Source organism: Cydia fagiglandana, chromosome 19 (assembly GCF_963556715.1).
Source record: "Cydia fagiglandana chromosome 19, ilCydFagi1.1, whole genome shotgun sequence".
In the NCBI taxonomy this organism is placed as follows: Eukaryota; Metazoa; Arthropoda; class Insecta; order Lepidoptera; family Tortricidae; genus Cydia; species Cydia fagiglandana.
This window is the reverse complement of record NC_085950.1, coordinates 6,934,085-6,959,834: the sequence shown is the minus strand read 5'-3', so window position 1 is coordinate 6,959,834 and position 25,750 is coordinate 6,934,085. Positions and strand designations below refer to the sequence as shown.

The 25,750-nt window shown below is 38.6% G+C and overlaps 1 protein-coding gene and 1 long non-coding RNA gene across 2 annotated transcripts in view; one reads left to right on the top strand and one right to left on the bottom strand.

Annotated features, from left to right (window-relative positions):
* The window catches only part of LOC134674200 (uncharacterized), an 80,991-nt gene that overhangs the window by 37,045 nt on the left and 18,196 nt on the right, over window positions 1-25,750 (bottom strand). The window contains exons 2-12 of the mRNA XM_063532259.1: window positions 21,013-21,045; window positions 5,038-5,165; window positions 4,312-4,494; window positions 3,962-4,105; window positions 3,610-3,753; window positions 3,028-3,195; window positions 2,396-2,546; window positions 2,254-2,361; window positions 2,112-2,219; window positions 1,970-2,077; window positions 1,229-1,385 (exon numbers count right to left, since the gene is read on the bottom strand). Coding sequence (XP_063388329.1) covers window positions 1,229-1,385; window positions 1,970-2,077; window positions 2,112-2,219; window positions 2,254-2,361; window positions 2,396-2,546; window positions 3,028-3,195; window positions 3,610-3,753; window positions 3,962-4,105; window positions 4,312-4,494; window positions 5,038-5,165; window positions 21,013-21,045 — 1,432 coding nt within the window. The remainder of the gene's footprint in view (window positions 1-1,228; window positions 1,386-1,969; window positions 2,078-2,111; window positions 2,220-2,253; window positions 2,362-2,395; window positions 2,547-3,027; window positions 3,196-3,609; window positions 3,754-3,961; window positions 4,106-4,311; window positions 4,495-5,037; window positions 5,166-21,012; window positions 21,046-25,750) is intronic.
* On the top strand, window positions 8,073-10,046 carry LOC134674012 (uncharacterized). The gene is made up of 2 exons (XR_010099547.1): window positions 8,073-8,472; window positions 9,087-10,046. It is a non-coding gene; the product is annotated as an uncharacterized LOC134674012 (long non-coding RNA).

Genomic DNA, 25,750 nt, shown 5'->3' with positions numbered 1-25,750 from the left:
TTTCAAAACCATTTCTAATGGATTCAAATTTTCAACCCATTTTTAACCCTGTTAGGGGATGAATTTTACAAAACGCTGAAATTACTTTTCCTGTCTTCTAATAATATCCCTAAATACAAAGATTCAAGTCCCACACTCGAAAAAATGTTTGATATCCATACAAACTTTCAATCCCTTTTTCACCACCTTAGGGGATGAATTTTCAAAAACGCTGAAATTAGTTTTCTTGTATTTTAATAATATATCTTTTAACGAAGTTTCAAATTCGTAGCTCAAAAGAAAACTTTAACCCCATACAAACTTTCATCCCCTTTTTTAACCCTGTTAGGGGATGAATTTTACAAAACGCTGAAATTACTTTTATTGTCTTTTAATAATATCCCCAAATACAAAGATTCAAGTCCCACGCTCGAAAAATTTTTTGATATCCATACAAACTTTCAACCCCTTTTTCACCACCTTGGGGGATGAATTTTCTAAAACGCTGAAATAAGTTTTCTTGTATTTGAATTTGATACTTTTTTACAAAGTTTCAAGTTCCTAGCTTAAAATTAAATTTGCACCCGAAGACGAACTTTCATCCCCTTTTTAACCCCCTTAGGGGTTGAATTTCCAAAAACGTTGCAATCACTTTTTTTGTAATCGGCTATTATGCCTTTCTGCGAAGTTTGAAAGCATTTGTAATGGATTAAAATTTTCAACCCCTTTTTAACCCTGTTAGGGGATGAATTTTACAAAACGCTGAAATTACTTTTCCTGTTTTTTAATAATATCCCTAAATACAAAGATTCAAGTCCACCACTTGAAATTTTTTTTGATATCCATACAAACTTTCAACCCCCTTTTCACCACCTTAGGGGATGAATTTTCAAAAACCCTGAAATTAGTTTTCTTGTATTTTAATAAGATATCTTTTTACAAAGTTTCAAATTCCTAGCTTAAAAGAAAACTTTAACCCCATACAAACTTTCATCCCCTTTTTAACCCCCTTAGGGGTTGAATTTCTCAAAATCCCTTCTTATCTCTTGTACACTTTATAAATGCAATCTGGTGTGCAAATTTCAACTCTCTGGCTTTTGTAGTTTCGGCTCTGCGTTGATGAATCAGTCAGTCAGTCAGTCAGGACACTTGCATTTATATATATAGAGATAGTGCCTGTTCTACTACAGTTGTGGACAACATCTCGTCTCTACTGTATATGGTACCAACTATGAAGTTATTGTAGTACCTGTTCTACTACAGTTGTGAGGTACGCGTCGCACGCCTCTTGAGGCAGAGTTCGGACCAACACGTTGAGCGCCTTCGCCATCTCGCGTCGCCAGCGCGCCGGCGCGCCGCGAACGAGACGGTAGCATGGCGGCGTCCTGCTCTCGTCTAGGCTGTACCTGTGTTCATAAAATTTTAAGAATATCAATATGATAGTAATATGATAGCTTGGTTAGGTTAAGGTTAAGTAGCAGTAATTAGTTTTAAGTGTGATTTATTTTTTGTGACGTACGACTTTTAATATGTTTGTAAATGTATAGTAATTGTTTTTAATGAAATATGATAGTTCATTAAACATATTTGTGTGAGATGTCGATATAATTCACCAAACCAGAGCGAAAGTCTTAGTTTCGGCTTGAGAAAAATGATTTCTGTCTGTGACGTATTCTGCTGCCCGTTTAACAATCGATTCTGTGATTAGCGTGACCATCATACCATCTTTCCGGTTGTTCTTCCTTATAAGTCACATTTTTCTATTTTTGTAAATAAGGTCGATAATTCAAAAGGGTTTGTTGTCAATTTAGTTTTTGGATTTTTTTTAAAGTGATGTAGGTAGACTCGAATCTAACAAAGCTATTTCTAGTCTTTGTTTATCAGCCTCTTGTCGGCCTCGCCTTGAAGTCGGTGCACTCCAGCGTCTGAGGCAGAAGTGGCGTACCCAGACCAAAGTTGTACAACACTCGTAAAGGAGATATGTTTGTACCATTTGTTGAGCAGCGTCTTGTCGGCCTCGTCCTGAGCGGCGTCCAACGCTGCCTTGAAGTCGGCGCAATCCAGCGTGTGGGGAAGGAGCGGCGTACCCGGTCCACAGCTGAACAAAACTGGTAAAGGAGATATGTTTGTACCATTTGTTGAGCAGCGTTTTGTCGGCCTCGTCCTGAGCGGCGTCCAACGCCGCCTTGAAGTTTGCGCACTCCAGCGTGTGGGACAGGAGGGGCGTACCCGGTCCACAGCTGAACAAAACGGGTAAAGGAGATATGTTTGTACCATTTGTTGAGCAGCGTTTTGTCGGCCTCGTCCTGAGCGGCGTCCAACGCCGCCTTGAAGTCTGCGCACTCCAGCGTGTGGGACAGGAGGGGCGTACCCGGTCCACAGCTGAACAACACTGGTAAAGGAAATATGTTTGTACCATTTGTTGAGCAGCGTCTTGTCGGCCTCGTCCTGAGCGGCGTCCAACGCCGCCTTGAAGTCGGCGCACTCCAGCGTGTGGGGCAGGAGCGGCGTCCCCAGACCAGAGTTGAGGAACAACACTGGGACTACTGCCCCGAGCTCTGACTGACCTGGAAGCAAAATAATAATAAGAAAATACTGCCCGATAGGCTCATGATGACAATTGACTTTGGACAGACCAACGAGCGGGCGATTTGACACGACGATTTTCCTCAATTGATACTCAATTGTGCTTCTAAAGGCCTGTCCACGGGAACAATTTTTCGCCAATCTGATTAAATTGTTCAATCAAATCAGGTGGTGTGGACACAAATACCAATTTGGCTACTTTCACCAATTTTAGATTGTGATATTTGAGATAAATTAAAAACATGCCCCAAAACGCGAATACTAGCGTCACAAATTGGTATCTTGCATCCGCACCCCATTTTATTGGTAATACCGGTCGAACTCGACGAGTCAAATTGCCGTTTGCGTCCGCACAGCCTGATATGATCGGGCAATTTAATCAGATTGGCGAAAAATTGTCCCCGTCTGGACTAGTGGACTGGCCTTAAAAGTCCCTCAATTTTGTGTATGAAGTACACTTACGTGCAAGTTCAGCTATACACAGCACGGGGAAGCGATGGTCCCTCTGTTGTTCCAGCGGTGACCGCCAGTGTAGGTCCGCCACGTGGATCCTCCAGCCGCGTCGGCGCGCGCGCACCCGCAGGCGGGCTGCGGCGCCGCATTGCAGCGCACCTTTCTCCGCGCAGCAGTCTGTGGAATAGTTCATAATTAAGTATAGATTATCCTTAAGGAAGAATCAATATAATGTTTCTAATTTTACCATACTCTCATAATTTTTCTTCCATATCCTAGTAAAGTAACCTCCCGTGATGTTTAGTTCGTTGGTCAAATACCCTTATAGATGTCGCTGTTACCAATGCAAACTAGCTAATGGTAAGATTGTCTGGAAGAGATCGCTCTTGAGCGATAAGACCGCCTGTTGTCTGCCTCTATCTTTAATCAGTTGTTGTTCTCTAAGCTGTATCTTTTACTGAGGTGTGTTGCGCGTGTTGCGCATTGTATAGAGTGTATAAGCAAGCCATATAAAATTGTCATTCCGGATTCAGTGACTTGTGACGCCACGTATAGTGTATTCTAAGCTTAAGTGCATTAGGTTCAAATTACCTTGTGAATCCGCCGCACACACATATATGAGCATGGCCTTCTTCCGCCTCGTCCTCTGCTGCGGCCTGCCCAGTAGCTGTGCCCTATGGTCTTCAGGCAGCGAGGCCACACTGCTCGGCATGGGGGGGCCTTCGGCATCGTAACCTCTAAGTCCATTAGGATTAGGATCAATTTACCTTGTGAATCCGCCGCACACATATATGAGCATGGCTTTCTTCCGTCTCGTCCTCTGCTGCGGCCTGCCCAGTAGCTGAGCCCTATGGTCTTCAGGCAGCGAGGCCACGTCGCTCGGCATGGGGGGGGGCCTTCGGCATCGTAACCTTTAAGTCCATTAGGATTAGGTTCAATTTACCTTGTGAATCTGCCGCATACACATATATGAGCATGGCCTTCTTCCGCCTCGTCCTCTGCTGCGGCCTGCCCAGTAGCTGAGCCCTATGGTCTTCAGGCAGAGACGCCACGCCGCTCGGCATGGGGGGGCCTTCGGCATCGTAACCTTTAAGTCCATTAGGATTAGGATCAATTTACCTTGTGAATCCGCCGCACACATATATGAGCATGGCCTTCTTCCGCCTCGTCCTCTGCTGCGGCCTGCCCAGTAGCTGAGCCCTATGGTCTTCAGGCAGAGACGCCACGCCGCTCGGCATGGGGGGGCCTTCGGCATCGGAAATTCTAAGTCTATTAGGATTAGGGTCAATTTACCTTGTGAATCTGCCGCACACACATATATGAGCATGGCCTTCTTCCGCCTCGTCCTCTGCTGCGGCCTGCCCAGTAGCTGAGCTCTATGGTCTTCAGGCAGAGACGCCACGCCGCTCGGCATGGGGGGGCCTTCGGCATCGCGGGGGGAGGCGCACGTCACTGGAGAGGATAGGGAGATGGAGTCTGTAATGTAATGTTTGTTATTAGAATATACACTGGAACTGATGATACGTTTAGATCAGGGATGTTGCGTATATTTCCATCCGCAATCGAGGAATTTCCGCATTATTTTTAAAATCCGCATCCGCATAAAATTATAAAATCGACGCAGAGCTTAATGCGGATGCGGAAGTCTAACAAGTCGGTATAGGAACGTCTTAGCGGTAGCGTAAGTGCTAGGTAATTTCGTCATTACCTATAACGAAATCGTCTAGATCCTGAAAAGTCGACCTAGTTACTGTTTATTAAATATTTATAACTCACCTATACATATTATTGCTCAAATACTAAACTGCTCAATTAGTAAAATGTAATATTTTGACGTTTTTTATGTATCTAATCTTGACATCCGCATCCACGGATGTGAGCTTTTAAATATCCGTGTCCGAATCCGCATCCGCGGATGCCAGAAAATCTGCATCCGCATCCCTGGCCTGAGTGCTAGTGCAGCACTATAGCAAGTAAATTTAGAAATCTTTAGGCATGTGTTAGACAAGGAGAACGTACCGGACACACTAGAGCCGACCGGGCGCGGTCCCTTCAGCTGCGGCCGGTGCGCGGGCGCAGGCTCGAGTAACTGCGTCGGCGCGGGCTGGTCTTCCCTCTCTTTCGCTCGCGCGCGGTAGGACGGCGACCTGAAATAATCAAAAATAAATGTTGATTATTTTCAAACTAAACTTAACATATTCACTGCCCCCGACGCACATTGTGCGTTCACCGTCATACAAGTTTGTTCATTCATTTAGTTCAAGGGTGATCTAGCCTAATATATACTATTGGGCTAGGTCACCCATGTTATGTATTACTAATTTTTAGGGTTCCGTACCCAAAGGGTAAAACGGGACCCTATTACTAAGACTTCGCTGTCCGTCCGTCCGTCCGTCCGTCTGTCACCAGGCTGTATCTCACGAACCGTGATAGCTAGACAGGTGAAATTTTCACAGATGATGTATTTCTGTTGCCGCTATAACAACAAATACTAAAAACAGAATAAAATAAAGATTTAAATGGGGCTCCCATACAACAAACGTGATTTTTGACCAAAGTTAAGCAACGTCGGGCGGGGTCAGTACTTGGATGGGTGACCGTTTCTTTTTTGCTTTTTTTTTTTTTTTGCATTATGGTACGGAACCCTTCGTGCACGAGTCCGACTCGCACTTGCCCGGTTTTTTAGGTTAGTATTAGTTTTAGTTTTGTAGGTAGTTTTAATTTTAGGTTATTTTTTATTGTAAGTTTGATATTAATTATGTTCATAAGTAATAACGAATAAATATTTACTTCATATCTTGTTCAAATCGAAGTCGGCATCCTAAACCATTAGGTTACCATAACAAAGAGAGCCTCCACCCTTCTAGAACAATGCTACGACGACCGCCTACGGCCTACGGCGTAGACGGCGTAGCGATTTCGTAGACCTTGACATTATATCGTAGGCTATATTATGCCACAGGATAAAATAATAGTATGTACTACCGCAGAGAAGGGACACTTCCTACAAAACCGAAGTTCGACAGCGATTAAGGGTCGAATCATGCTGTCCCTTTCTAATGTATGGCACTATCCCTTTCGGTTATTTAGGGTTGTCAAAATTCAAGACCATATCTGTGGTCGTGCACGCAAAAGGATGTCAAGTGTTCCCAATCCTAATAATTGTTCGAAACAATGCTAAGCCGAACGGAGCCGTTTAGGTCAAACATTCTAACGGTTCCTATAATATGTACCGTAAAATGAGGTGAGTTGGGTGAAATTTGACTTTCAAACCTCGATAAAATTTTATTTTGACATGTGAAAACTAAATGGTGTATATAAAAGTGGTTCGGACGTTTGTATTTTAGTTTGTATTTTATTTTGGGTAGTTCCATTTCATAACTTTGACGATAAAGAGGAAAACCCACCTCACCCCGTAGTGCCTCGTATTTGGGGTGAGAGGGTTTTTAGGGTTCCGTACACAAAGGGTAAAACGGGACCCTATTACTAAGACTTCGCTGTCCGTCCGTCCGTCCGTCCGTCTGTCACCAGGCTGTATCTCACGAACCGTGATAGCTAGACAGTTGAAATTTTCACAGATAATGTATTTCTGTTGCCGCTATAACAACAAATATTAAAAACAGAATAAAATAAAGATTTAAATGGGGCTCCCATACAACAAACGTGATTTTTGACCAAAGTTAAGCAACGTCGGGAGTGGTCAGTACTTGGATGGGTGACCGTTTTTTTTTGCTTTTTTTTGTTTTTTTTTTGCATTAGGTACGGAACCCTTCGTGCGCGAGTCCGACTCGCACTTGCCCGGTTTATTCATACAAAGGTGATTTTGGAAGATTGGTGGATGGATTTTTTATTATGCGTATTACTATAGCCCCATTTTAAATTGGAATACATTATTTTTGTAGCAGTAGCCTTAATAACCCTTCTCACCCCCCTCTCAAACCTTCTCTCCCTATTCATAACCCACCTCTCCCCACGAAACCTACTCACCCCGTTTTACGGTATGTATTAAATTTTAACAATAGGGTCAAGGAGGGAACAAGGGCTTAGTAGAAAAGAGCCGGGTACAGTGGCTCAAGCCATATACGCAGTTATGGCTTGACCCCAATACATTCGATTTCTCTAGAATCCTATCCTATTGAATAGATATCTATGTCGAATAGAATTAACGATATTGGTTGGAAACAAAAAAAAAAAACATCCCGACGAATTGAGTACCTATATTTCGATATTCTCCTTTTTGAAGTCGGTTAAAAACAGGCCATTTCTAGGTTAGACTAAACCAATTTTCTCTGAAAATTATTCCTGTAACCGTTTCCATTTAATTTAGTTGTATTGGCTTATTTAAATGCTAATTAAATAATATAGAGGTACTTCAAGTGGGCTATTCCTTTATTTGTATTGCTTTAATTTCCTGTGGTATATAATATTCGGATATTGTTATGAAATATGAATCTATTCACCCGACTTAAAATATAGCAGTTTGAGGTTTGATGTACCTAATTAAGAAAGTTGATAGTTTTTCTGATAGATGGCGTTGACAAACGTAATAGTATTTAGTTATTAAAACGAAACTTGTTGAATATACTTGGTCAAGCAGATCTTGTCAGTAGAAAAAGGCGGCAAATTTGAAAAATGTAGGCGCGAAGGGATAGCGTCACATAGATAATTTGAATTTCGCGCCTTTTTCTACTGACAAGATTTGCTTGGCCATCTATACTTGCGCTATGGAATGTCAAATTTAGCTAGAACCCTAATAGAACTAAATGGCTCATCAATCACGGAGCGTGACTGTACCTTCGTTTAAAAAAACTAAATTTTCTTAACTAATTTAATTTCTTGTAATGTATTATTATTACGCTGCACAAACTTCTTCAATGATAAATAACTTGTAGTAGGCGTAATCATACAGCCTCTGGCCATGTTAAGTATTCAGAGTAAAAAGTTAAAATTTCTCAACGAGAATTTAAAATTTTGTATCAGATTTCTGAACGGATAGTCGCGCCCCCGCGCGCGCGCCGCTTCTGTCGCCCTCATTGTCGTTTTTCATGCAGCCGCGGCCATTACGTCCTATTAAAATAAAAACATGTTTTTTATCAAATAAACGACGAAATATGTAAAGAAGAAAATAAAATAGTATATCTTATTTACCAATATTGCGAATAGAAGAAAAAATAAGAAGATTGGAGAAGATTCAAGAGCATACGCGTTCAAGTCCAAATACGGCGTCCTTTCGTTGGAAAAGGCCCAGACGCGTTACATACCGATCGATGGATCATGGTCTTCAACCTATTCTAGGTCTGCAGTTCTGCATCATCTAGATCACTATCTCCGCCAGCGGCGTAGAGAAGTAGATATCGCTCGGTAACCAGGAAGCCTCGCTCTCCAATAGTGCCAGCATTCGGTTAATTATTTAATACACATAATATTCCGAAAAGGAACATTAATTATAATCAGGTAAAAAATATGATTTGTTTATGTTATTTCTATCTGGTGTTAGTGCTGTGCGTTGGAGTGTTATAACTAGCCAACTGGTTGCTGACTGTACTTGGTTATGATGTGCATATGCATTCTGTAGCGCTATTCTCTGTTTCTTACTGCATAAAATGGCTGTGCTAATCATTTTGGAGTGTTAATCTAGACATCTCTGTTTGATATTCGCACTTGGCAACCTTGGCGTACTACACTAGGTGCGTTCACTGCCAGTAGCCAGGGGATATTGTCACATATTCCTTGCCAACAGCACTGAGACATTGCTCATGTCCTACCTGATAATAGGGTGCATTATAAGCCACCTACAAGTCTTGCTAGATAAAGTTACCTACTGGGTTTTGTGGCGTGTTCGACTAGACACCGCTCTTAACCAAATGAGTTAATCATGTGGTATGCCGTACTAGGCCGTCTCTTGATATATACTCATCTTCAAGTAGGTGAAATGAAGTAGGTACTTATTCTAATGTCAGCAAGCAAAGAATTAAGCGAGCAAACCTTGACATTGTCGGAGGGAGGCGCCAGAATTTTGGATATTATAGAAAAAATCCTTATAGGATAGTGTTGTTCTTTGATTACAGATAAATAATTAAGAACATTATAAAAGAAGTATGACCCGGACAAGATTACGAAATACTACTCTGCGCTGTAAGAAATTATTGGTCCTCCGAAAATGAAGATTTAAGCTGCAGCTGGCGAGATTTTGCCAGTGGGGAACGAGGCTAAGTATTGAAATGATACAAAATAAAGTTTCCTGTTCTCTAACTGTGATGATTTACAAGTGATGTTTTAGGGAAATCTAGCAGCTGAACTTTAATCTCTGGCAGCCCAGCCCTTAAGCCTGGCACTTTAAACTTCAAAGGCTCAACTACCAATCATATTTTCTAACGTATGATTTGCTGTTGTATTTGTTTCATACAAAAACGTATTTATTAAACATAACAATATACAAAAACCCCTGGTCAAAAGCAAGGAAGAGGAAGCGGAGCAAGACCTTCCTCTCTGCAGTCACAATGTGGTCGCACACAGCGACATCACAACAGCCTGTGTTCATTCAGAACAAATTCTTAAAAGCTGTGGTTTACTTTTTTCACATACAAGGATTTTGTCCGGGCTGTCTCATACAAAGTTCCTTTTTTATCTGTGCCAACACCTACAAGTATTCCGAAATATGATCACTTCTGTGAAATTGATAGTCGAATACTAGAAAAATATGTGATATATATGCCTATGATGACCTTATAAAATAATGTCCACTTTAAAGGTACAGCAAGGCAAGATCCATATATTAACATAAGCACATTTAGGTAGTGCAACTGAGCGGTTTTAGCTCCAAGATGCTTTTACTGATTTCTTGAATGTAGAAAACATATCTGTTTCATGTGGAAAGATGAGATTTCAGTTTTTAGTCCTAACATACCTAGACTATTAAACTAGATATCTCTCTAGCTAGATATATGTGCAAGACCTTTTATGAAGTGTTTAAGATCACATACAGACACACACTGTTTAGATGATAGATATATCTATTGTTGATACTCCTTATAACAAATGTTATACTATGTAGGTAGTTATACAGGATACACTTAATTATAGTCTTGGTACCATTACCTATGTGGAGTTATAATCAAATGGAACTAGCTCCATAGTACCTCAGAAAGCTGGCTACTATATAGATTTATTTCTTTACCTACTAAGGAAAAAATTCAAAGTTAATCAAAAGATAAAGCCCTTTATAAATTGGTACAATGTAATACAATTGGTTGTTTGTGTAGTTATATTATGAGTTTGGCTAATGAATATGGCTATGTGTATGTTTACACAAATGCTTTAAGGGTTAAAGAGCTGAAAAGACAAAAATACATACTTATACTAAATTAAATATATTTTAAGGAAACCTAGTGTGACATTTTTTGGTGGCTTATTAAAATAAAGATTTATAAATATACTTTCTGCAGATATTTACTTACTTACAGTAATAGTTTATTGACACGCTGGGGCGGCCGATTAGAAATGAGTTAGCTGTGGATTATGGAAGGAGTCAAAAAGAATATATATTTTACATTATATTTGTTCAGCTTATGGTGGTCTTTTTTGTTTAAAGACTTTCTTTCCGGTTTACCAGATTGTGAGATGCTTCTGAGAGAACACAACACAGCTATCGCAATTATTTATAAACCGAATAGGTGAAATTAAATCCTGTATTTTTTATGTCTAGGAACATTTTGCAGTGGTGTGAAAAAAGACATTACAATATTCTACTTAAATGATATATTTGTGCTATAAATGTTATAAGCTGATTAAGTGATAACTTGGGATTTAGAGTTTTAATACAAATTAAATTTGAAATGTCTTGCAACATTTTGGAACTTCATATACCTACCGAGTTATTGGTAGCCGTGCAGATGAAATATGTGAACGCTACACATATATCCTAGTGAAGTAACCCAGAAGATGTTTTCACATTTTCATGAATATACAAATTATTTTATCTATGCTTTCCTTTAATTTGAAATGAAATCTAAGGTATTAAAGTTATAGGAAAACCAGAAGGCACGGTCACTGAAACTACTCAGTTTTACAAAATAATTATGAGTATATGTTCCATATAATTGTAAATATTAGAGCCCCAGCTCTCAATTAAAGAAACTTATTCTATTAACCGGTTTCAAGTTTCAACAGCGTCTTATCCTGGTTACCCCAGTGTTATCCGGGGAGTGCCATCAGCCATCTCTGAACGAGCAGGGAAGACGAGGAGGAGACAGGAGGAACTTCTGATTGGTGAGGCCAACAGTATGGTGTAATCCCTTGCGCCCAACACCGTCAAGCAGCATGATACCTAAACACTTGAAATACTGGTGTATGTTTTGTGAAAATAATTACATTAATTATTTTATGGTATCTGTTCCAGAAGTGCTTGCCGTTTTAATAGCATTATTTATGCTAGGTATAGAAGTGTAATTTTCTGTAAATCTGTTCTTGGGTTTTTATTGGGGAATAGGCTCTTTTCAAATGATACAATTGAACATTTTAGGAAGAACGTTTTTTAGATTACACCCACCTCAACATTAAAGTGTGAGCTGATACCTTAATCAGTCTTAAATGACTTATAAACAATGTCACCAACTAATGAAAATCTTTCATTAGGTACAGACAGAAAAAGTAAAAAATTACTTTATTCTTTTATTAGCCATTGTGATTGTACACAACGTGCAAACCCTGTAAGTAATTGAAAAAATATGAAACTTTATTCTGATTTTTGATAAAGACCTTTATGGCTTTGTCATATATCTAATGAAAATCTTTCATTAGGTACAGACAGAAAAAGTAAAAAATTACTTTATTTCTTTTATGAGCCATTGTGATTGTACACAACGTGCAAACCCTGTAAGTAATTGATAAAATATGAAACTTTATTCTGATTTTTGATAAAGACCTTTATGGCTTTATAAATTACAGTAACCTTTGCTACCTTCAAAATTATTTTTTCAGGATAAAACTAAATTGAAATTGAGTAAGGTTGCTTAAGCCAAACATTGGTTAGCTATATATAAATGAATGATAATATTCGTGATTGTTAAATTGTTAGCGGTTATATTTTATTGCCTTCAAAAAACCTCATGCAAAATTGCATGTTAACTCCTAATTTCTATACCTAATACATCTCAAGCAATAAAACTCTATGTATATTAAAAAAAAAAAAAAAAAAAAAAAAAAAAAAAAAAAAAAAAAAAAAAAAAAAAAAAAAAAAAAAAAAAAAAAAATCTCTTCCCTAACGATTTGTAGATGGACTAAGTCCTGATCTTAAAAAATAGTGGTGTTGATATTTTTTAATCTCACCACTCATTTAACCCATTATGCGTTGGGACACCAACTACTGCTTAGGCTGACAAGCAGAAAAATCGTTTAGGAATTAATATTGATGGAAGAAAACATGAGACTTCTAATAATTTTGCCCAATTTCATAATCATAGTTCCATCTAATTCTAATAATTATATAAAGATATATCCTTACTATCTAGTTAATGAGAAAATAAGTGTTACCTACTAAAGGTTGTACGGAGCAACACATTGTCAAGAGTTGCTTATAGTTGTTGAATTCGTTAAAAATTGTATCTCATGCTAACATTTGATTTCTTTGATAGTCCTATAATAATTGAGTTTTAAGTGGTACTTGGCGGTACTAATGAAATACCTATTAATAAGAAACAAATTAATTTTGTTTCAATCATCATATGACAGGCAGTTTGATGAAATAATGATCTGTTGTTAACTAAATATACATATATATTGAAAATAGTTGATGATAACTAAAAAGGTACCTATTTTAAAAATGAAATCATTAATCATTGTTAATCATTGATTTCATTATTGTAATACAAAGCCAAATCAAACTTTGAATACTTATCTCTAAACATCTACAAGTTATTTATCATTGAAGAAGTTTGTGCAGCGTAATAATAATTGGAAATTAAACGAACTTACCTGTAAGTGAAGTTCTATTTCAATTATATTAGCTGCACAAACTTCGAAATGATAATCCCTTCCCGCCCAGTACCCGCGTTGTCCTGAGACAACCAGGGATTTTAATAGTGAAAAATCCCTGTCAAAGTTTAAGATAATATTGGCTTTGCTGAGTTGCGGGCCAAGCTGTCATATCAGTTGGCATATTCACTGCCAGCGCGAGCAACGAGCGAAGCTGATAATATGCGTTTTCCGCTGTGTAGCGAAAAGCTCCTAAGACTAGAGAACCTGTCTAGGTAGCGGGTCACTGGCAGTGAAAGTATTATGTCTTGGCTTGTTACTCTAAACTAAATGAGGGCGACAGAAGCGGCGCGCGCGCGGGGGCGCGACTATCCGTTCAGAAATCTGATACAAAATTTTAAATTCTCGTTGAGAAATTTTAACTTTTTACTCTGAATACTTAACATGGCCAGAGGCTGTATGATTACGCCTACTACAAGTTATTTATCATTTCGAAGTTTGTGCAGCTAATATAATTGAAATAGAACTTCACTTACAGGTAAGTTCGTTTAATTTCCAATTATTGTTGTTTGTATGAACCAGATAGTAGAAAGTAGAAATAAATGATAATTTAATTTAATTTAAACTTTTAATATTCGAGTAATATTTAAATCAATGCTATCTTTATTTTAGTACAGTCAACGGTAAAAATATGTGTGTAGACAACTTACTCAAAAATATGTCCCATAGTTCTTAATTCACTAACATAAGAGTTAAGGGACATATTTTTGAAATGATTTGTACACCCATATTTTTACCGTTGACTGTACCTATCTATACTTGTTATAATATTAGTTTGTAATAATTTCCTATAAACTTAATAATTTAACATCTCACACTTAAAAATCTAATAACATCAATATCACTACACCATTTAACATCAATCACTACACCTTATATTATAAAACAAAGTCCCCCGCCGCGTCTGTCTGTTTCTGTGTTTGTGTTTGTTCGCGATAAACTCAAAAACTACTGAACGGATTTTCATGCGGTCTTCACCTATCAATAGAGTGATTCTTGAGGAAGGTTTGGTGTATAATTTGTTAACCCGTACGAAGTCGGGGCGGGTCGCCAGTCTTTAATAAATCAACTTCGTTATTAATAACGAGCTTCAGTATTAAATATGGCAAGTTACGTTTAAAATATGAAAGAACTATAAAATACCACAACATTGTACTCGATACAAGGCTGAAACAATACATTTTACGTGAAGCAAAACAAAAAAACTGTAACATTCAAATTTGAACCAAACTACTCTGACAATAAAGTCGTATTTCCTTCCACAATTGCATCTAACAAAACCCTCACTTTAATTTTTTTTTATTTAAACTTAAACCAAATAACACATATAATAAAGTCATATTTCGTTCAACAAATACATCTCCCACTAAAAACTCACTACTTCTAACACCCACATTTAATTTTGAACCAAACCACACATACAATAAAGTACTGTTTCGTGTAGCAACACATTTACGCCGCCGTACTCACACAGACGTATTGACGTATATAAATAAAGGGAGGAAGTAGGGCGCGCGTCAGAGTGACGTCACGGCTGACGTCACGGCCACGCCTGCGGCCCGGCTGCGTTCGTTTTGTTCATCGGTTACTATGATTGTGTTGAATAACTGATATAACATTCGTAAAGGGTTAGGATTTTGCTTGGGAACAGTAATACTTTGTTACGTTACAGTCGCAACTGATGATTACTTTAATAGTACATTACTACAGAGGCCGGGACAAAAGGTATTGCCGGCCGAAGACATATAGATAGGTCTGAGCGCGGGCAACCCCATTTCCCGCCGAGGTATGTATAGTGCTTTTCTCAAACATGCAATGAAATAAATAAAATAAAAAATCCACGAAACCCAAGTTTTATTTATAGAAAAAACTAAAAGTAAACTACACCCAAAATATAACTAACACGTACCTATATCTTTATCACGCGTATGTTTTACAAGAGTCGTGTATTTTTACTACCCGTATATTTTCATGTATCTTTGATTTTTTCGCCTTGTATCCGTCTGACTGTCGTTTTCGTCACATAAGTTTACATAGTCTTTCATGTTGATATCATGTTTCACATACATCGTTGCTTTATGCATGGAGAAAATAAGTATAATTTCCACAGTGTTCACGATTTTGTAGTTACTTTCATTTCTTTAAAATATGCCACAAAACTGTTTCTAATAAACTGTAAGCCATTTTTCTTAGATTCTAAAATAATAAAATTGCCATAAGCAACCATATAGATACTTCGTCTTTGACTTGGCGGCAGAGGCAGCAAGTTATTTAAAATCAATTCTGGTTACGCTGCAAATTCCAACTCCTACGATTACAATTAAAATTAATTTCATTATTTTGTCGGGACTCATATTAAAGTAAAAAAATCAACAACGCACCATAAATCCAATAAAACAGAAATACAGAATGAATTTTTCAACTTTGCCTCCATAACAATTTAAAAAAATAACTACGCGTGTTTGAGTAGACCTTTTTACCGCTAACGTTTAGATGAAATATTTTAAATGTATTTATTTGTGTAGTTAAATTTATAATTTAAAATTACAGAATTTGGTTAATAATGTATTATTTATTAAGTTCATGTTGATTTTATACAAATAAAACTGCAAATTGTAGCAAACATTGTTTTTTTTTTATAGGCGTAGTGGCAGAGTATCATTACGAACCATAAAGCAAATACTGCCTCTAGTTTTTTTTAATGGCTGAATGCCACGATGCTGTGTCACAAATATCTGTGAAATGGAAATTAAAAAAGAGGACTTTGCCGGCCTAGGCCTGCAAGATTTGTATGAAATTCCATTAAATACCTCTTGTCCTAGCCGAACCTGAAACGTCATACTTCGCAGCCTATTATAAGGAACATAACATCAATATTTCATTGCATGTTTGAGAAAAGTAAATTGCTAGAGTACTTCTAGGCACGTAATAAGTAATAGTACTACCGTATACTTTACCGGCAATATAATAAAATGTGATGTTCCACGGAAAAGGTACCTTATGGCGGCTGGCGCTTACGTCGCATAGCGCCGCAATAATATTGGAGCGGCGTTAATAATAGCGTAAGCGCCAACCGCCATAAGGTACCTTTACCCGTGGAACGTCACAAATGCTTGTGTTTGAATGTAAAATGTAATTTTAATCAATGTCTGTCGCTCCTTTTGTGACATAAAATATGTAAATAAATGTATATATTTAAATTGCATTTTAAGTGAATTGTACAAATTCTTATGAGAATAAAGAATCTTTAAACCGAAGAAAGGACACTTCCTACAAAACCGAAGTTTGATAGCGATTCAGGGTCGAATCATGATATGCCTTGGCACTATCCTTTTCGACTATTTAGGGTTGTCAAAATTCAAGTAATTATCTTTTCACGCCACTGTTCGGAAATGTGGCAATAGATGGTCTAAAACCAAGCTGGAAAGTAGGCAATAGCTGTAGCACCTGAACCACCACTACTACAATGTTTCATTGTTATCATCATCTGTCATTGGTGACAGTTCGCTACAGCAATGAGTATAATTTAAAACATAAAAAACAATAAAAGGTCTTTTTTTGCGCAGTTTTTCCTTCAAAAATAAAATTAGGTTATTTATAGAACCAATTTCATGTTGAAAAAAAAAGAAATGTCATAACAATTCACTTTTTTTTTTAACAATTATCCATTCAGTTCACGCTTAAGGCGTTTTTTTACTTTTGTAGCTGTTCGTGGTTTTTTTTTTAGCAAAAACGCTTCTAATTTTAGAGTCGGTTTTAAGCAAATAACAGAAAAACGCCTCTTAAAAGTGGTAAAAAAAGTAAAAAAGGCGGGATCTGAAAATACTTATTGAATTGGATAGTGTAAATTGTGATTGACTAAAAAATATATAAGAAACGCGTATCTACGCTCGCTATAAAAATGAGTTCTTCTAGTGAAGAAAATAATATTCTTACACTGACGCCTACCGAAATTCAAGAGACAGTACAGGCAGTGGCTAGTAATTTGCTACCAGAGAAATCGCGGGCTAGTACTTATAGTTATGCAAATGTTTTCTTATTTCCTCGCAGTAGTCGTGAAAAGCACTATGTAATGCCTCGGCCGGAAACGCTAAAGATGGACTCGTATTATTCGAGGGCCTCCACTAACGTGTTGGCCCTCGAACTCACTCGTCCATCTTTTAGCGGTTTTCCGTCCTCTCCTACAATGTACTATATCTGTCGTGCACGCAAAGGGACGTCAAGTTGTGTCAACCCTAACAATTGCTCGGAGCAATACTGAGCCAAACGGAGCCGAGTTTGCCCGAAGTCAGGAGTGTCACCCCACTGGTCTAGATTAATTTTGCACCGACTTGAACAGAAAAAAGAGCCACACTCTGTCGTTGCAAATTCCATGAATTTTAGCTTGGTCCGACTATAATCAAACAAACTGGACAGTTATTTCTTTTATATTTTAATAGCTATCAGGGAGACCTAGTACAGTCATTATATCCAAAAAACCGACCCTACCCGTGAATAATTAGTTCTTGGATTTTTTTTTCGTAGGTCCCTCGGGGGCATTACTGGGAGTGTAAATTCAAAAAGTAGGCTGAATCAGGCTCCTGCGTATATTCGAAAAATGTTTTTTTTTCCAAAAAAACGGTTTTTCTTCAATAACTCTGCCATTTTTGATTTCACAGTAAAACCGTAAGGACAAAAATTGTAGGAAATTTGATTCTCTACAAGTTAGTCCAGTCATTATATCCAAAAAACCGTCCCTTCCCGTGAATAATCAGTTCTTGGATTTTTTTTTCGTACGTCCCTCGGAGGAATCACTGGGAGTGTAAATTCAAAAAGTAGACTGAATCAGGGTCCTGTGTATATTCGAAAAACGGTTTTTCTTGAATGACTCGGTCATTTTTGATTTTACAGTAAAACCGTGAGGACAAAAATTTTAGAAAATTTGATTCTCTACAAGTTTGGTCCTCACAATTTTTCTTCTAGGATCGATAGTTTGGAAATAAAATTTGAAAAAAGCGACAAATTCAAAATATTTTCAACATCTCGTTTATTTTCAACTTTACGACATAAATGAAGAGGACTAAACTTGTAGAGAATCAAATTCTGAACAATTTTGGTTCTCACCTTTTTTCCCCCAAAATCGATATTTTAGAAATTAAACCTGAAAAACGCGACAAATTCTAAATATTATCATTATCTCCTATGTTCCACGCTTTACGGCATAAATGAAGAGAAACAAACTTGTAGAGAATCAAATTTTCTAAAATATTTGTCCTCACGGTTTTACTGTAAAATCAAAAATGACCGAGTTATTCAAGAAAAACCGTTTTTCGAATATTCACAGGACCCTGATTCAGTCTACTTTTTGAATTTACACTCCCAGTGATTCCCCCGAGGGACGTACGAAAAAAAAATCCAAGAACTGATTATTCACGGCAAGGGTCGGTTTTTTGGATATAATGACTGGACTAACTTGTAGAGAATCATATTTCCTACAATTTTTGTCCTTACGGTTTTACTGTAAAATCAAAAATGGCCGAGTTTTTGAAGAAAAACCGTTTTTTTGGAAAAAACCATTTTTCGAATATACGCAGGAGCCTGATTCAGCCTACTTTTTGAATTTACACTCTCAGTGACCCCCCCGAGGGACCTACGAAAAAAAAATCCAAGAACTAATTATTCACGGGTCAAAATCTATAATGACTGTACTAACCGAGCATTGTTCGGAAAACATATAAAAAACTCAAAAATGCGCGTTTTCCCAAAAATAAGACCTAGCTAGATCGATATCGATATATCGCCCCCGAAAACCCCCATAGGTATAGCAAATTTCATCGAAACCGTTAGAGTCGTTTCCGAGATCCCTGAAATATATATATAAATAAACAAGAATTGCTCGTTTAAAAGTATTAGATAGATTATAAGTAGTTATTCGGATATTAAACATTAGGTATGTGTTATAACACATAATGGATTGACAACAACAACGCTATTGACATCGCCCGCCGAAGGGTGGAATATCCAATCACATTATACACTTGCGGGCGCAGCACGGTTCCATTTTTATCGACTATCACTATGCGCGTCCCTTTCGCACTTACATACTTGTTGGAACGTGACAGATATGGTGACAAGGGATAAAAACGCGACCATGCTACGCCGCTTGTTGGTGTCCGTCCACTGTTTGAACTGTCAACAGTAGGCACTTTAGGAAATATAACGATGGTGGCAAACAGGCGTACAGGGCAAGATTTAGAAGGGAGCATATTTCTTGAATGCATTGACATAGATATCTAGGGACTGGCTTTTCGGGCAATAATAATGAAGCATGATAGGGGCCAGTAAAAGACAGACAGACAGAGAGAGGGAGGCACATACACACATACACACACACACACATGCATTTATTGGTATTGGTTTAAGACTACACAAAATATACTTTAAGATTGACACACTTCTTAACACTTATAGTACAATTAGTACATACCATATTATACAAAAAATAGGTACACAAACAAAACTAAAATTGAGAAAAATTCGGACAATTGTTTAAATTGATCGTGGTAAATAATATTAAATAGGTATATTAAAAACCGGTCACTCACGTATTTTAAGTCGAAAAACGCTCGACATGTTTCACTCCGTACCGAGCAGTGTCATCAGGACCTTGCGTTGACGGACCGGCTGTGCGACGGTGTGACGGACGGAGTCAGAGGGGCTACCGCGAAAACCGAAATTCGCAAATTGCGGGGATCTTTCTCTTTTACTCCAATGAAGGCGTAATTAGAGTGACAGAGAAAGATCCCCGCAATTTGCGAATTTTGGTTTTCGCGGTAGACGCTCTGCGGCGGTCGGTCACCGTCAACGCAAGCTCCTAATGACACTGCTCGGTACGGAGTGAAACATGTCGAGCGCTTTTCGACTTAAAATGCGTGAGCGGCTCGTTTTTAATATATTTTTCACCACACCAGCTCAGAAAGGCTTACTATGCACTTTAAAAACTGATAGCAAAGTTGCATTTTATTCACATGGGAGACAAAGTACCTAATCAAATGCAAATTTTGAGTTGGTTTCTTATGTTTGCTGGTAGAAATGACTTTTAAATGATGATTTTGGATGATAAGTATTTAAATAACATTCATTTGGATTTGATTTGTTTCGATTTTGTTTGATATTTTACATTTAATATCTGCTTCAGGTTGGTGTGGTGAAAAACTTTGTGTTTCACTCGGGGGCAAATTTTGTTTAACCCTCGTGCTTTGAAACCCTCGCAACGCTCAAGATTCCATTTTTCGAACCACTCGCTACGTTCGTGGTTCAATTTTGGAATCTTTCGCTTGCTCGGGTGTCAATATTAGCACGAGCAGTTAAACAACAACTTTGCCCCCTTGTAAAACAAATAACTATAATATGTCTGTGTCCCACGGAAGTTTTATTATTAATGTCGTAAATATTAATTGCAGTTTGTTTGATGATAATAAGACACTGTAGCCTATGGAAGTTTGCAACTCCAAAAAATATATTATTTTGTTTTATCGACGTTTAAAAACAACGTTTATATTTAAGTTACCTGAAGTAAATCAGTAAAATAAATTAGACACCAAAAAACGTAAGTGCCTACTTTAATTTTAAAATAATATGTATTTTAGAATTTAAATCATCAAATTAGTAGGTACTTATATCTAGCAAAACATGCATGCAGTGCCAATATTCGCCACGCGCCAAACTGAAGCACTTAATACTTGTAGCAAAAATCTCTGAAAACAAAACATACCTATAGGTGCGTGGCGAATAGAAACAACGTAGGGCTGATAGACGGCGCGCGAACTCGCATGCGATTTTACTTACATTGCGGACTGTTGGTTACGTCCAATTCAACCGACCGATCAAAACCCGCAATGGTATGAAACTCGCATGCGAGTTCTCGCATCGTATAAATCAGCCCTTGTCACACACAATATCGAGGTAAACGTTTAACAACACCTTTCATTCCCGGTTGATGATTTCAACTTGTACCTGCACAAATGAGATAAATTATAAAATTAAAAGTATGAATTATAATTATATTATATACATAACTTAATAACTTAACTATACTTCGTTTTTTTTAGCCTTAGAAATAAGGTAAACAATCTTGATGGCGTCTTTTTATTGAAAAACATGTGTAAAAAATAAGTCACGGCAAATATGTAACAATTATGAATCTAATACGATCATTTATATTCTTCTGCTTTCATAAGTAATAGTAACTGATTTTTAAAAAGCGTTTTTCAATTAAAAGACATGTCAAGATCGCTTACCTTCTTGCAAGTTCTTTCTAATGCTAAAAAAACGAACTATAAGTTAGGTTGGAGTTGAAACTCTAGGTCCATGGGGTCCCAGCGCGCACAAGTTGTTCGCAGAAATCGCGAAGCGTCTGGTTGACGTAACTGGCCCCCTGGCCAAGGTTACAATCGCTATCGCTTCGACAACGAAAAGTATTATGTATCTCTATCACTCTTCCACATTAGTGTGACAGTGACAGTTGCGTTTCGATCGCTACGGAGCGTTAGCGATTGGCATCTTGGCTACGCGGCCTGGTGATATGACCGAAGAGCTGGCGGCTACCTCGTACGACGTATCAGCGTTGCGATACAGCGAAGAAATGCCGCCAGCATCCTTGGTACAATGCCTCAAGGGCCTATTTTAGATTTAAGCTAGTTATTAATTTCGTATCTAGTTAAGTAGATACTTCCTATCGAATGAGTATTGGTACTTAGTAAATTTTTATTTGATTAAATTATAATAGCGAGGTAAGGCAGTTTACCTCGTAAAATAGATAAATGTCATCAAGTTTACTCAGTTTCACTTTTTCATTTTCCTCCGTTGAAATACTTACTCGTCTAAAAAAACAAACATCTCAACTCGCCAACGCTACATTTCGACAAATCGTCAGTTGATGTTATAAAAAATATGGCAGATAGGCAAGCATCCAAAACATTGTCACATTTTTATATTCCACAAATAACTGGCCGAAGTAGAGTGAGGGAATTAAAAATAAAATCCAAGATGGCGGTAATCTTCGCACCTGATGCATGGAATGCACTTTGAGGCGATGCCAGCGCTAGCGGTGCAACGATTGATCGGGCGTATCATCGATAGCTCTATGGTTGACTATTAAACTGAACCATGAACGAACATACTTAAGTGGTGAACGATGTTGAAGAATTTAATTGAATATACCATTTTGTACCTTGTGACTGTGACAATCAATATGAATAGTCTGTATCTTCAGGCACAGAATAAATAATAGTACTAGGTACAGAAGACTCACTCTCTAACAAAACGCGTCTCTCACGATCAGCACAGATATGGCTGCTAGGTGGCGACAGCCCCACGCGCGGTTTATAGCAAACCCCAAAATTGGGGTCGAACGGATGGACTTTTAGCTACCTGTAGCAAAGCAACGAAATCGCGGAGTGAGCCACGCCTGCTTCAGGTATTTAAATAAAATCTACCCTCAAATGGCTCCTTAAGTCAGTGGAGGGTAGATGAAAACATTACATGATCAAATAATGTAGGTTAAAGTTAGGTCGTTCAGTGACAGATCCCGGCGGTTTTGTAATTGATCAGATAACCAATAAATGTTATAACTACCCGAAAATTTACAAAATGTTTGTTTACTTTTATTTAAATACCTACCTAAGACACAGAGCGGCTACCGCGAAAACCGAAATTCGCAAATTGCGGGGATCTTTCTCTTTTACTCCAACGAAGGCGTAATTAGAGTGACAGAGAAAAATCCCCGCAATTTGCGAACTTCAATTTTCGCGGTTAGGGCCCCCCATATCTGGCGTCTTTCGAGCGTCGGCGTCTGTCGGCGTCTGGTCAGCGCTATGGAAAATGACGTCGCTGCGCAGTTGCCTCGACGTTGCGTCGAGCAGCGGCCATAGAATTGTAGACGCCGACGCTCGAAAGACGCCAGATGTGGGGCCCTTATAGCCCAGACTACAGTTAGCAACCCTAGTCGGGCACCGGTAATACGCGCCCTAAGTCCGTAACAAACTTCCCGATTCCTGATTGGCTGTCTTTGATCACGGTCCTTTGATGCCAACATTCCCGGGAGATATTTTAACAATTTTACTGTTTCAGAGCTTTTCGCTAATTTTAGAACGATCCTGATGAAGATGCTGATATATAGCAAAGAGAATTGATTGTAATAGCATGTAATAGAGTGGTACAGTCTAATTAAAAACGTGTCCCTTAGTTTGACATCCAAAACAGATGGCGCTGTACTGCTCGTTAGTTCCGCGTTCCCGATCGCATTTTTCCCCACTCGCGTTAGTTCCGGGTAGCATTATTCCCGGTCGCATTTTTCCCCAGTTTTCATGGACGTCATACTAAATATTAGGTTAGGTAGGTTACGTTCATTACGTAGCTTCAGATGCCCGAAGGGCAAACCGCCCAGAAATAGGAGCCCCTCGAAGCGGGGCTCCGCCTAGCTAAGTTGCGTGCTAACGCTACGCGGAACGCGGAATTACCGCTAGTGGGGAAACATACGACCGGGAATAATGCTACCCGGAACCCGGAACTAACGCGTCTGGGGCACTGATATAGCTACTCCATATCACAGAATATCAGGTCAGATCACGCGACAAAAGCATTTCTGACTTATTGGCGTTTCTAGACCGTTGATGTACCCCCATCTTTTTCTACCGGTGTGACGTAGCACGCGCGTCATACAACTAGGTCACGCTACAGGCGTGACAGGCTTGCTAGTTATCGAGGGCCTTCTAACAACAAAATAGCGTATTATCGCCAGCAAGCCCTCGTCTTTATCAGTGTGACGTAGCCCTTGCGTCACGATATCGACAGTTTGTGTAAAGTTTTCCGTATATCTTCAGAACAACGAAGTAGCGTATGTAGGTACCAGTTTCAGTTACCTAAATATTCATCATCATCATCATCTCAGCCATAAGACGTCCACTGCTGAACATAGGCCTCCGCCTTACCTAAATATTAACTGAAATAAATGTCATACTCATATACTATGCCTCATTGCAGTCAGCGTCCTCTGCTATCGCGGCAGGTGCCTGTATCAGGCATGTCTCACTTCGCGATTTCGTCGCTTTGCTACAGGTAGCTAAAACATCCGCTCGCACCCCAATTTCGGGGAAAGCCATAAGCCGCGCGTGGCGCTGTCGCCACCTAGCGGCCATATCTGTGCTGATCGTAACAGACACGTTTTGTTAGAGAGTGAGTCTTCTGTAATCTGTACCTACTACTATTATTTATTCTGTGCCTGTGTTGAGTAAGTTGTCTACACACCCATATTTATACACTTTACAGTACAGTACATCTCAGTAATTGTTTCTCATCATCATAATCTCAGCCATAAGACGTCCACTGCTGAACATAGACGAACTAAAGTCACCGACATAGCCCACCGGATTAGCAAGCTGAAGTGGCAATGGGCGGGCCACATTACACGCAGAGAAGACGGCCTGTGGGGTCGAAAAGTGCTCGAGTGGAGACCACGGACTAGCAAGCGCAGCGTAGGACGTCCACCCACAAGATGGACAGACGAACCTTGTTAAGGTCGCCGGAGGACGCTGGATGCTTGTCGCTTCCAACCGGTACGAATGGAGGTCCAAGGGGGAGGCATATGTTCAATTGTTTCTGCTTCATTATAAATCATACCTTTGAATAATAGCTCAGACCCGCAAGATGACCCTTCCGAGATATCTCAGACACTTACTAAGAAGGGTCTGGATTATTAATTGTACCAGTAGCTCTGAAAATGGGGTTTACTCAAACATGCTCGGAAATATCATTATTATTTTATTATGTTTTCGATAACAGACCACGAAACATATTATGTTTATGGAAACCAATACCTGGAACCTTTAGCGCCACTTGCACCATTCTACTTATATTCCACTAACCCGGGGTTAACCGGTTAAACCTCGGGTTACCATGGTTACCAGTACATTTTGCTATAATGAAGCTATTACAACATTTTCACAGATAAGAAATTTGCTGTAACAAAACAGTTTATCTTAATGTTGGATTTACTGATTTTGAAGGCATCATACAGGGTTTATGATATGCGAATAGATAAAATCGTTTACCATCGTATTTCCTCGGAAACGTTCGTATTTGTCATGCTACTTCAGTCAACCTCAGTACTTTTTGTACTGAGACTGGCTGAAATAGCATGACACGTTGCATCCTTATCGCTCGTGACAAGTTGAATGCACTCGTATAGCGCATTATTGGCCATCGCGTTTAATTGTAAAACAAATAAACTGGAACGAACGTATTGTACTACTGAAAACAACCAACTTATTTCGTTGCCTATTCAAGCTAAATTAACCTTTATATGCACACGATAAGAGTTACAACAACTCTTTCTTTATATTTGTTAACTCGCAGATTTATCTTAGTTACCAGTTGATCAAAAATATACTTTATCTATAAAGTAGTAAGGTTTTTCAAAGTGTACAGATAAGTTGGTGTATTCTATGTTGTCTTGGCAAGCGGCCAGAGATTGCAAAGTGGGAACATTTTTTTCATACGCTTTAATTAAAGATGTTTTCTAAACTCTATGGCTCTTATTTTTATCGAGATATTGAGTCGCTAATTGAGGATTGGTTAAAAATAATTCAGTTTGAAATATATCAGTCGGGATTTAAAAATAAATCATCTAAATTTAGCCAGTTAAATAACGACGCGACACCAC